Here is a 12678-nt window from a genome sequence, read left to right on the forward strand (position 1 = left end):
AGACTTGGTGCTAGGCTTAACCAGGGATGACTTGGATACTTATGCAGCAATGAATTGGAGCTGGATTTAACCAGCAGAGAGACAGAAGACTTGGAGCTGGGAGGGACCAGCGGGGGCGGTAGACTTCAGGGAAAAACCTCTTCAAATTCATCAACATTTTTATAGAGATCTGGCACAGCTGGCACAGCTGGCACAGCTCAGGGAGTATGGACGGGGCTCCAGGTGTGTAACAAACAAACATGAACCATGACAACTAATAATGAACGAGATCTCAGGCAAATGGTGATAATGAAAACAAAACTAAACAGAACAGAACAAAATAAGACATGAACTTGATACTTTCATCCTTTGGTTTTATTATAGCAATAGGAGTCTATCAGCTTGGCATATCTTGACTTAGAATATTTTCCCACTCTTCTTTGCTAAAACATTCCAGATCTGTTAAATTGTGTGGGCATCTCCTGTGCACATCCCTCTTCAGGTCTCTCACATATTTTCTATAGGATTCATGTCTGGGCTCTGGCTGGGCCATTCCAAAAATTAATCTTCCATTGCTGAAGCCATTATTTTGTAGATTTATATATGTGTTTTGGGTTATTTTCATGCTGAAAAGTTCTCTTTATTTTCAGCTTTCTAGTAGATACCAGAAGTTTCTGTGCCAACATCAACTGGTACTTGGAGTTATTCATGATTCCTTATACAGTACGTTTGCTAAAGCCCCAGTTTCAGCTGAAGAAAAGCAGCCCCAAAGCATGATGCTCCCACCACCATGCTTCACTGTCGGTATGATGTTCTTTTGCTAATGTGCTGTGTTGTTTCTTGCATCTTGCTACCCTATCCCATTGCCCAGACAGATGGAGAATACCGGATATAGGTGTCCCATGTAGGGAGCAACCAGTAGGCTACTTGTTAGAAATGTTGATGAATTGTTAAAGACTGTCTTAGACTGTGCCTTATAATTTTTTTTTTTTTTTGTAGCCCTCACCTGAGCGATAACTTTTAACAATGAGATCCTGTTCATGCATTGTAAGCTCTTTGTGGCCCATGGCTCTTGTAGCATGCAGCCAAGAAGATCTTACAAGAACAGCTGAGATTTATTTAAAGTTAATCTTAGTGACTCAAGGTGAAGATAGGTGTGTACTATTTCAAATGAGCTTGGTAAACAGTTCGTTCTGAAAACAGCCCCAAGCCCAATTATAAAAGTTATTTCATTTTTAACGTTACAAAAACCATCTGTTTTAGGGGTGTGTAGACTTTTTATATCCACTGCATAACAATATTACACTTGTCAAAAATGTCACTCATATACTTAATTTTACAGCTGTACAACAAAAAATAATAATGTATGCATAATAAATGAGTCAAGAAGATTAATCAATATATATCATATAGATGAAAGCAATAAGTATACCATATCCTTTGTCATCATAAGCCAGAAATGGTGGGATAATAATTGATCGCTTCTCCCCAACACACATGCCCAGAATGCCTTCCTCCATGCCTTTGATGAGATTGCCCTCTCTCACATATGTGTTGTGTGTTGAGTTTTGAAGATGGCTGTGATAAGAATTTACAAACATTATAATAAAAAACAAGAGACAGAATACAGTATATTAATATTCATAATTACATACATTTAACAATTACATACTGTACATACTGACCCCAATATGTATTTGGACAATTTAAGTCACAATTAAACATGTAAATATGTTTGCTTTATTTATCAAAATATCAAAATATCAAAACAAGCAGCATAGTGGCATTTGTTTAAAAAAATAGCACAAGTACACCTTTTAATCAAAACATTATAGAAAATGAAAACATTAACCCGAAGTATTACCCTCAAAAAAGCAGATAGCAACAAGACACAACAGCAGCTGGAGTAAGGTTTGTCTAAAGCCCCTAAAATAATTGTGGAGTGCGAGGCTGTGGGTATGGTGCTCATGGGATAGTGCAAAGTATTTTACAATACTTTTTGTTGGAGGATGGATTGCATTAGAATGTATGCATCTGGGGAAGTTAGAATGAATTGGGCGTGCCAAAGGGTATCAATTTGGACGTGTGCTGGACGGCCTGGTGAGGGATGATGAAGTGGGTTTGCAGGTGATGCTTATTAGTAGATTAACTGATTAGGGTTTGCTGAGCTTTACTGATGTGGAAGCGGTAAGACCTGATTAGAGATAAAACAATATGAAAATTTCGTATCACAAATAAAGTGACCAAAATTATCACGGTTATCAATATCATGATGGTATTATTTTTAAATGTGCTGGAAATCTTAAAAAGAGTAGCCTACTGATACAAACACTGATATAATTTCTCCAAGTTTTTTGTACTAAAACCTACAAAAAAATTATCAGCACTATATGAAACTTTTGTTTGAATCAACATTAAAATGATAACATTAAAAAACAATGGCCAGATTCAAAAACCCTTATGATGCCTATAAATTTGAGGACCGTGACGTCGCCCGGCATGGCGCAGCCGGGGCCCCACCCTGGAGCCAGGCCCGGGGTTGGGGCTTGTATGCGAGCGCCTGGTGGTCGGGCCTCCCCCCATGGGGTCCGGCCGGGCTCAGCCCGAAGGAGCGATGTGGGGCCACCCTCCCGTGGACCCACCACCAGCAGGAGGGACCGTAAGGGGCCGGTGCTTAGTGGATCGGGCGGCAGTCGAAGGCGGGGGCCTCGACAACCCGATCCCTGGACGCGGAATCTAGCTCTAGGGACATGGAACTCTCTGGCGGGGAAGGAGCCTGAGATTGTGCGTGAGGTTCAGAGATTCCAACTAGAGATAGTTGGGATCACCTCTACACACGGCTTGGGCTCTGGAACCACACTCCTCGAGAGAGGATGGACTCTTCACCACTCTGGAGTTGCCCATGGTGAGAGGTGGCAGGCTGGTGTGGGTTTGCTTATAGCCCCCTAGCTCAGCCGCCATGTGTTGGAGTTCACCCCGGTGAACGAGAGGGTCGCTTCCCTACGCCTTCGGGTCGGGGATAGGTCTCTCACTGTCGTGTGTGCCTATGGGCCAAACGGCAGTGTAGAGTACCCGGCCTTCTTGGAGACTCTGGGAGGGGTGCTGGAAAGTGCTCCAACTGGGGACTCCGTCGTTCTACTGGGGGACTTCAACGCCCACGTGGGCAGCGACAGTGACACCTGGAGGGGCGTGATTGGGAGGAACGGCCCCCCTGATCTGAACCCGAATGGTGTTCTGTTATTGGACTTCTGTGCTAGTTACAGCTTGTCCATAACGAACACCATGTTCAAGCATAAGGGTGTCCATCAGTGCACATGGCACCCGGCACTAGGCCGGAGGTCGATGATCGACTTTGTGGTTGTTTCATCTGACCTCCGGCCGTATGTCTTGGACACTCGGGTGAAAAGAGGGGCGGAGCTGTCAACTGATCACCACCTGGTGGTGAGTTGGATACGATGGCGGGGGAGGAAGCTGGACAGACTCGGCAGACCCAAACGTACTGTGAGGGTCTGTTGGGAACGTTTGGCCGAATCCCCTGTCAGAGAGATCTTCAACTTCCACCTCCGGCAGAGCTTTGACCAGATCCCGAGGGAGTCTGGAAATATTGAGTCAGAGTGGACCATGTTCTCCACCTCCATTGTCAACGCGGCCACTCGGAGCTGTGGCCGTAAGGTCTCCGGTGCCTGTCGAGGCGGCAATCCCCGAACCCGGTGGTGGACACCAGAAGTAAGGGATGCCGTCAAGCTGAAGAAGGAGTCCTATCGGGCCTGGCTGGCTTGTGGGACTCCTGAGGCAGCTGACAGGTACCGACAGGCCAAGCGGACTGCAGCCCGGGTGGTTGTGGAGGCAAAAACTCGGGCCTGGGAGGAGTTCGGTGAGGCCATGGAGAAAGACTATCGGTCGGCCTCGAAGAGATTCTGGCAAACCGTCCGGCGCCTCAGGAGGGGGAAGCAGTGCCCTACCAACACTGTTTACAGTGGAGGTGGGCAGCTGTTGACCTTGACTGGGGATATCATCGGACGGTGGAAGGAATACTTCGAGGATCTCCTCAATCCCGCCGTCACGTCTTCCATTGAGGACGCAGAGGCTGAGGGCTCGGAGGCGGACTCGTCCATCACCCGGGCTGAAGTCACAGAGGTAGTCAAGAAACTCCTCGGTGGCAAGGCACCGGGGGTGGATGAGATCCGCCCTGAGTACCTCAAGTCTCTGGATGTTGTGGGGCTGTCTTGGCTGACACGCCTCTGCAGCATCGCGTGGCGGTCGGGGACAGTACCTTTGGACTGGCAGACCGGGGTGGTGGTCCCTCTTTTTAAGAAGGGGGACCGGAGGGTGTGCTCCAACTATCGGGGGATCACACATCTCAGCCTCCCCGGGAAAGTCTATGCCAGGGTACTGGAGAGGAGAATCCGGCCGATAGTAGAACCTCGAATTCAGGAGGAACAGTGTGGTTTTCGTCCCGGTCGTGGAACACTGGACCAGCTCTATACCCTCTCCAAGGTGCTGGAGGGTTCATGGGAGTTTGCCCAAAAAATCCACATGTGTTTTGTGGATTTGGAGAAGGCATTCGACTGTGTCCCTCGCGGCATCTTGTGGAGGGTGCTCTGGGAGTATGGGGTTCGGGGCCCTTTGCTAAGGGCTATCCGGTCCCTGTACGACCAGAGCAAGAGCTTGGTTCGCATTGCCGGCAGTAAGTCAGACTTGTTCCCGGTGCATGTTGGACTCCGGCAGGGCTGCCCTTTGTAATTTTTATGGACAGAATTTCTAGGCGCAGCCAGGGGCCGGAGGGTGTCAGGTTTGGGAACCACACGATTTCATCTCTGCTCTTTGCGGATGATGTTGTCGTGCTGGCCCCATCAGACCAGGACCTTCAGCATGCACTGGGACAGTTTGCAGCCGAGTGTGAAGCGGCTGGGATGAGAATCAGCACCTCAAAATCCGAGGCCATGGTTCTCAGTCGGAAAAGGGTGGTTTGCCCGCTTCAGGTTGGTGGAGAGCTCCTGCCTCAAGTGGAGGAGTTCAAGTATCTTGGGGTCTTGTTCACGAGTGAGGGAAGGATGGAACGGGAGATTGACAGACGGATCGGTGCAGCTTCTGCAGTAATGCAGTCGCTGTACCGGTCTGTCGTGGTGAAGAAGGAGCTGAGCCGCAAGGCGAAGCTCTCGATTTACCGGTCAATCTACGTTCCTACTCTCACCTATGGTCATGAGCTGTGGGTCATGACCGAAAGGACAAGATCCCGGATACAGGCGGTCGAAATGAGCTTTCTCCGCAGGGTGGCTGGGCGATCCCTTAGAGATAGTCACTCGGGAGGAGCTCAGAGTAGAGCCGCTGCTCCTCCACATCGAGAGGGGCCAGCTGAGGTGGCTCGGGCATCTTTTCCGGATGCCTCCTGGACGCCTTCCCGGGAAGGTGTTCCGGCCATGTCCCACCGGGAAGAGACCCCGGGGAAGACCTAGGACACGCTGGAGGGACTATGTCTCCCGGCTGGCCTGGGAACGACTCGGTGTCCCCCCGGAAGAGCTGGAGGAAGTGTCTGGGGAGAGGGAAGTCTGGGCATCCCTGCTTAGACTACTGCCCCCGCGACCCGGCCCCGGATAAGCGGAATAAAATGGATGGATGGATGGATGGCCAGATTTTAAAATAACAAAGAAAAAAATTGTCTGGGTCACTTACAACATAACATATCTAGTAACATGTACTACATTGTTCAAATAAAGTTTTGACAAAACAAACTCTTATAAAAATGATAAACCTCACATTTTAGCCTTTAAATAATTTTTATGAAACAAGGTTGAGTCAAAATGACAAATTATAGGTGTTTTATTTGCTCCTTAAACAACTTTAGCTACCTTATTATTCGAACTGTTGAGAATTTCAGAAAGCACATTACCTTATTTTCCATCTACCGGTTAACATTTTTGCATTCATCTGAACAAAAAAGGTAGACAGGCTAAATTAAAGTCAAGTCACCTTCATTTATATAGCGCTTTTAACAATATGGATTGTTTCAAAGCAGCTTTACAGAGTTAATAGGAAATTACCGTAACAGATTGTTTAGGCTTTACAACAGCTCTATGATAAAGTTATTGTCCAGCTAAAGTTGGTTTTAATTGATTGATTCACTTCCGTTGCGAAGATCATTAGTTATTAACTTAGGGGCCATTAACACAACACCGTTCTAACAGGAAAATCCTTAACACGCTCCAGCCGCCGATCCGCACAAAACTGTGCCTGGTGTCTCGAGAACCCACTCCCTGATATAGGTTTGAAGGTGCAAACGATTATCCGTTATCTCTGCGCAAACTTCAAAAACGGAAACCCGCGCAGACGTTGCGCACATGCACATTACATGTTCAGTCCAAAGGGAAGTGCGTTTGAATATATATGTGCGCAGGCGTGTAGTCCTTCTTTACAAATCAACCCACAATAAACTACTTTACCTTTATATTTTAACTTTACCTTAAACATTTATAATACAGAATTTTTTTTGTCGTGTCTGCGTAGCCACATTAAAGTAGTCTACTCTCTGACAGTAGGTAGTACTTATGGAACATCAGAAATACAGCTGTTTCCCCAGTAACCTCTGTAAACAAAGCAGTGCTGTGCTTATAACACTACTGTTAGACGGAGGGAAGACGAAAAGCTAATGTCATCGAATCTTTTCTGAGACGGTCAGTTTCCCCTTAGAGATACATAATTCATTCATTCATACATATATTCTTTCATATAATTTCTCTCAGCACTCTGCCTTCCGTCATGTTTTCACACAAAACAAAAACTACGCTGCATGAGATTGTTGCTTACTTTGCTTAATAATGCTGAACAGTATTTACCGTGAGTGTTTCCAATAGCGATAATCAAATACGGTTTTAATGATAATTAAAATATGAAATAATAGCGGGTCGAATGGTGAAATTTGGCTTGGTATGTCTTGCTTTGTTTAATGAAAAAGGAAGTGGTTTCATTGTCTATTCATTACCAGCAAATCTGAATTTGTAGGATGGACTTTTGAGTTAAAACTGGAGTTGAAGGTGAGTTCAGAGCAGCGAAGAAAACCGAAGAAAGCTAAACTGAACATTGCGTCGAGTGTATGGGAAGTATTGATGGAATGGTAGCCTAGGCAGAGAGTGGAGATACATTTGGTAAGTCTATGGTTAAGGGTTGTCTGGTATCTGGGCGCGGGCGGGCGGGTGGGTGGTCTGGGTTCTCTGGATACCTTTAATAAGGAGGGAGGTCTGAGGTTTGCTTATTGCGGGAGAGGTTTGCTGTGAATTCATTTATGAAAAATGTTGATTCTCTTCAGATAAAGTTAGATGGATCTGGCTTGGAGTCCTTTGCCACTATTAAGATGAAAGACGTGACAGATAGAAGGACAAAATCAGGAAATGGGAGGTTGTAGATGCGGTGAAATAATTTACAGTCCAGTAGGTTTGGAGTGTTCTTGGCAAGGCGGCTTGTAGGATGGAGTTGAGGGAGATGTCAAGAAGTGGTTTTAGCAGGTGATTTAAGTCAAAATGAGGTACCGAGGCTGTGGTTGAATTCGCCTCTGAGTTAGGGAGATTTGGTCCTCCAGAGCGGGAACAGAAGACTCGAGGAAAAGAAAATGCGAAATATAGGGTCGGCAGAGCAGAGAGAGAACTTTGCGTTTAAGTTTAAGAACAGTTTAAGTTTAAGGAGGTTAGATGCGATCAACATAATTCTGTTGATTTGTTTCCTTAGGCAACAATGCTTGGAAATGAATCAGGGAAGGTTAATGCCTATAAACTCAATGAACGTGGCTGGACCTGGTGTTTTGTACTGGGTAATCGGAATCATGAGGTCTGCAAAAACTTTTCGAACTGTGAAAAGATGGGTGTCTGAAATAGTATCATGCAGCGAGATGATTAAGAAGTCGTTGAGGAAATGGATGAGGTATGGAACTGCATAATTATTGGAAAAAATCCAGCATATTGCTTCAGACAACATCTCCACAATTTTGTGGGTGCTTTTGCCGCATAAGGTTAAACAAACGGTGAAATAAAATCTCGACCCAACGTACCCTGAATAAATGCCATAAATCTGGATGGATGGGCATTACTTTAAAGGGATGGTTCGGAGTAAAATCAACCTAGGGTCCTTTGCACCATGACATTGAGCCAAACACCCCCCCCATAAGGATGTAGTGTAACAACGAATTATTATTTTTTCAGAAGTGTTGACAACTTAGTGTTAACTAATAATTGTTATAAACTGGTACTACCAACAAAATATTAGTGCATTCCTGGAACTGGGCGTCGTTACACTACATCCTTATGCATCGCTTTCTGTCAGGACTTTTACGTGCTTTTCTCAGCTCACAGAAGTGACGTCGGTGTCCGGGTTAGCAGTAGCATGAGCCGTCAGGCAAGTGTTATTTAAATAAACTCCTGATGTACTTACAAACTTTCCAATGCCTCGTTTTATGAGTACAGAACCTATTTGTACTACTGTAGAAGTTTGGTACCATTCTGGGCATTATTAGTGGGGTAATTTACGAGATACAAATTTGGAGAATGTTTGGCTCAATGTCATGGTGCAAAGGACCCTAGGTTGATTTTACTCCGAACCATCCCTTTAAATGCTGAGGTGATGCTGCAGCCAGTGCTTTTAATTATTGTTATCGTTTGGTTGATGTTGTGGTAATGAAGAGAATATTCTTTGAGTGGGATAAAGATGTTAATGATTATCTATTATCACTAGTTTTGTCCCAGATAATTTCTTATTAGCCACTCAATTAGGGCTGATATGGAAAGACTCAAAGGAGGGGTGTTTTAAAGGAGCCATTCATGAAGCCTGATTTAACTTCTATTTAAATCGGACTGTCGACTATATCAGGTTTGGCGAGAGTGGGTTGAAGATTATTAAAGACTGTGATTGAGATCAGGTAAAGACAAATTTATGTCAGGGTGGTCAGATAATTCAACAGCAATTTGAGAAATATTGACAGGAGTAGACAAATAGTTTTTAGGCTCTTTATTTTTGACAGACTTCAAAACGAGACAAATAGATTGGGCGTGTGCACCACCGCAGTAATTACAGACATGTAAGAAATGGTAATGCTGTCTCGTACATTTAACATCATTGTGCTATGATGATCTATTATGCCCCTTTTTACAAGATGTATTTACAAGTCTCAGGTATCCCCAGAATGCATCTGTGAAGTTTCAGATCAAAATATCCCACAGACCGGTGGATTGCAGCGGAGATTCCTCAGAGACGAAAGATTTTGTCAGACAGGAATACAGCGCGATTTGGGATATGATGGGCACTTAGGGCGGGGCCAAATTACGGAAAACTGTTCAGGAACGGAGGTGGGAGTTGACTGTTTATAGGCTTCCTACTGTGCTGATTGGCTAGATTACCTGAGCATGCTTCTCCCGAACTTTGTTAAAATGAACTAAATTTAAAATAAAGACAAAAGGAAAATGTTTTTGTTAATGTAATAAACAACACCTGTGAAAAAAGATCTGGCATAATTTGCTTGCTTGTTTGCAGATGCCACTTGGTTTGATATTTTGTATCTAATGCTATGAAATTCAGACAAAGTACTTTATGCACATACTGCAATAGCTATCATTGTTCTCTATAATTTTTTTCCCAAAAATTCACATTTGTTATTTTGGCTCACCTGGACTCAAACATGTTTCCCACTAACAAAGATCCATTGTAATGATAACGGACAAAGTCAGTGGGCATCACTGTCCGCGTGCACTTCTGCGGTCTGTGAAGCGTACGAATTTGAACTTTGTCTTCTTTATTCCACAAATCCAACAAAAGCACATCAAACACCAATGTTGCATCAGGTGGGATAACTGAACCTAGAGAGAAACACCAGTGTTGAGCTACAGGTAGATGGGATAACAGAACATAGAGAGAGTGTGAAAACTTAACCCACCCAAAACATGCCCACTTGTTTTGTGGAAAATGTTATACCCTACTAACTTACTACATCAAGGGCCTAAAATTAGAATCAAGTGCACCAATTAGTACAATTAAGTGCTCATTATTAGAACATAATTAAAGAGGATGACCACACTGGGGGGTTTAAAAAAATATTTAAAATCCACCATTACACTATGCATAAAATAAAATTCACCCAGTGCAAGACACCCCAGGAATTCTGCAAATTTTCCAAAGACATGCTTTGGGTGTAGATTACAGGTCATTCTTAGTTCTCTGTTGGCAAGTTTCCACTGAAAAGATCATTACAACTCCAGCCCTAAAAACTTGAATGGAGTCGAATGGAGCTGGGGGCAGGGGGCTGGAGAATGCTGACACTGTCTATGAAATAACGTTGCATTACATTGCTCTGTATGTGTGTGCAAGAGAGACTCGTGTGCGACATTGCGAGTTAATCAACGGTTTCAGTTTAAAGAGGGTTCCGACAGTTTATATAGAGCTATTGGTAAGCTGGAATCACTCCTAGTACTGTGAAAAGCAAAATGTAAGTGTCTGTACAAACAGCCAGACAAGCAATGTTAAGCTAGTTGTAGTCAAGTAAACAACATGTAGCAGCATTTATGACACTACTTGTTTCTTGGGAAGTCTTTGGGAAAACTCAGCCGTTTGTGACAGGCTATACTTTGCTGGCCAAAAACGAGCTTGGGCTCGAGAACGCAGACCATACTGCTCGGGAAAAAGGTATTAAAGAACCACAGAGCATCGCAATGTAAATGGCTTTCTTTATTTGTGTGTACAATTTAGACTAATATTCTCTATATTTACATTGAAATATGTTATGTTAAAATTGTACACTGGCCCTTTAAGAATTGCGACAGTAAGTGATGCGGTTGTGCATCCTTTATAGGAAATAGATTGGAGTCGCACAGTTTTCTTTACCACATTCGTGATATTTAGGATTTAAGATAATATTTTTATTTTACCCCTCCTTGAACTGCCACCTTACCGTGGTGGAGGGGTTTGAGTACCCGAATGAACCTAGGAGCTATGTTGTCTGGAGCTATATGCCCCTGGTAGGGTCTCCCAAGGCAAACAGGTCCTAGGCGACGGGTCAGACTAAGAGCGGTTCAAAACCCCTTATGATGCCCAAAAAAAGGAGGACCGTGACGTCGCCCGGTATGCCGCAGCCGGGGCCCCACCCTGGAGCCAGGCCCGGGGTTGGGGCTCGTATGCGAGCGCCTGGTGGTCGGGCCTCCCCCCATGGGGTCCGGCCGGGCTCAGCCCGAAGGAGTGATGTGGGGCCACCCTCCCGTGGACCCACCACCTGCAGGAGGGACCGTAAGGGGCCGGTGCTAAGTGGATCGGGCGGCAGTCGAAGGCGGGGGCCTAGACAACCCGATCCCTGGACGCGGAATCTAGCTCTAGGGACATGGAATGTCACCTCTCTGGCGGGGAAGGAGCCTGAGGTTGTGCGTGAGGTTCAGAGATTCCGACTAGAGATAGTTGGGATCACCTCTACGCACGGCTTGGGCTCTGGAACCACACTCCTCGAGAGAGGATGGACTCTTCACCACTCTGGAGTTGCCCATGGTGAGAGGCGGCGGGCTGGTGTGGGTTTGCTTATAGCCCCCCAGCTCAGCCGCCATGTGTTGGAGTTCACCCCGGTGAACGAGAGGGTCGCTTCCCTACGCCTTCGGGTCGGGGATAGGTCTCTCACTGTCGTTTGTGCTTACGGGCCGAACGGCAGTGCAGAGTACCCGGCCTTCTTGGAGTCTCTGGGAGGGGTGCTGGAAAGTGCTCCGACTGGGGACTCCATCGTTTTACTGGGGGACTTCAACGCCCACGTGGGCAGCGACAGTGACACCTGGAGGGGCGTGATTGGGAGGAACGGCCCCCCTGATCTGAACCCGAGTGGTGTTCTGTTATTGGACTTCTGTGCTAGTTACAGCTTGTCCATAACGAACACCATGTTCAAGCATAAGGGTGGCCTATTCATTTGTAGTTGTTTGTGTGTGGGTTGTGAAATGCTTAAAAACCGCGAAAAGAAAGTCTCAAAATCCAAATGAATCAAATGAGATCGACTCAGAAAAGACATCAATAAATGCACGCGTGTCACCTGATCCACACATGCACATCTTCTGAAGATAGACTTCAGGAATCTGATCGATACGGTACGCAGCACATCGCCTGAAACAACGATCATAGTGTCAGGCCCACTTCCCACGTACCGACTAGGGCATGAAAAGTTAAGCAGATTATTCGCGCTAAATGAATGGTTAATGTCATGGTGCAATGAGCAGAAACTGCTCTTTGTAAATAATTGGAATCTGTTTTGGGAGCGTCCTAGGCTTTTCCGTGCTGATGGCTTACACCCAAGCAGATTCGGAGCAGATCTTCTGTCGGATAACATCTCCAAAATGTTAAATACCTTTTGACTAGTAACCAAAAGTCCAAATCATAGTCTCTGCTGCACCAATTTAACTGATATAAATACTAGTGTAGAACATTGCATAGAAACCGTGTCTATTCCTCGTTTAGTGAGATCAAATAATAAATCTACTGCAGGATCTAAGAAAAATCTAATTGTTATTAAAACAGAAAATGTTGCTATTAGTAAACAAAAACAATTTCTAAAGCTAGGTCTTCTAAACATTAGATCACTCACACCTAAGGCAGTTATTGTAAATGAAATAGTCACAGATAATAGCTTCGATGTACTTTGCCTTACTGAAACCTGGCTTAAACCAAATGATTATTTCGGTCTAAATGAGTCTACTCCAG

At 45.1% G+C, this 12678-nt stretch overlaps 1 protein-coding gene across 3 annotated transcripts in view; it reads right to left on the reverse strand.

Moving 5' to 3' along the window:
- Positions 1-12678, reverse strand: part of fkbp10a (FKBP prolyl isomerase 10a) — a 355663-nt gene that overhangs the window by 209503 nt on the left and 133482 nt on the right. For all 3 annotated transcript variants that reach the window (XM_084423726.1, XM_084423725.1, XM_084423727.1), the window contains 2 exons: positions 9626-9815; positions 1412-1557 (listed from right to left, as the gene is read on the reverse strand). In XM_084423726.1, coding sequence (XP_084279852.1) covers positions 1412-1557; positions 9626-9815 — 336 coding nt within the window. The remainder of the gene's footprint in view (positions 1-1411; positions 1558-9625; positions 9816-12678) is intronic.

This window comes from Rutilus rutilus, assembly GCF_951802725.1.
Source record: "Rutilus rutilus genome assembly, chromosome: 11".
Taxonomy (NCBI): Eukaryota; Metazoa; Chordata; class Actinopteri; order Cypriniformes; family Leuciscidae; genus Rutilus; species Rutilus rutilus.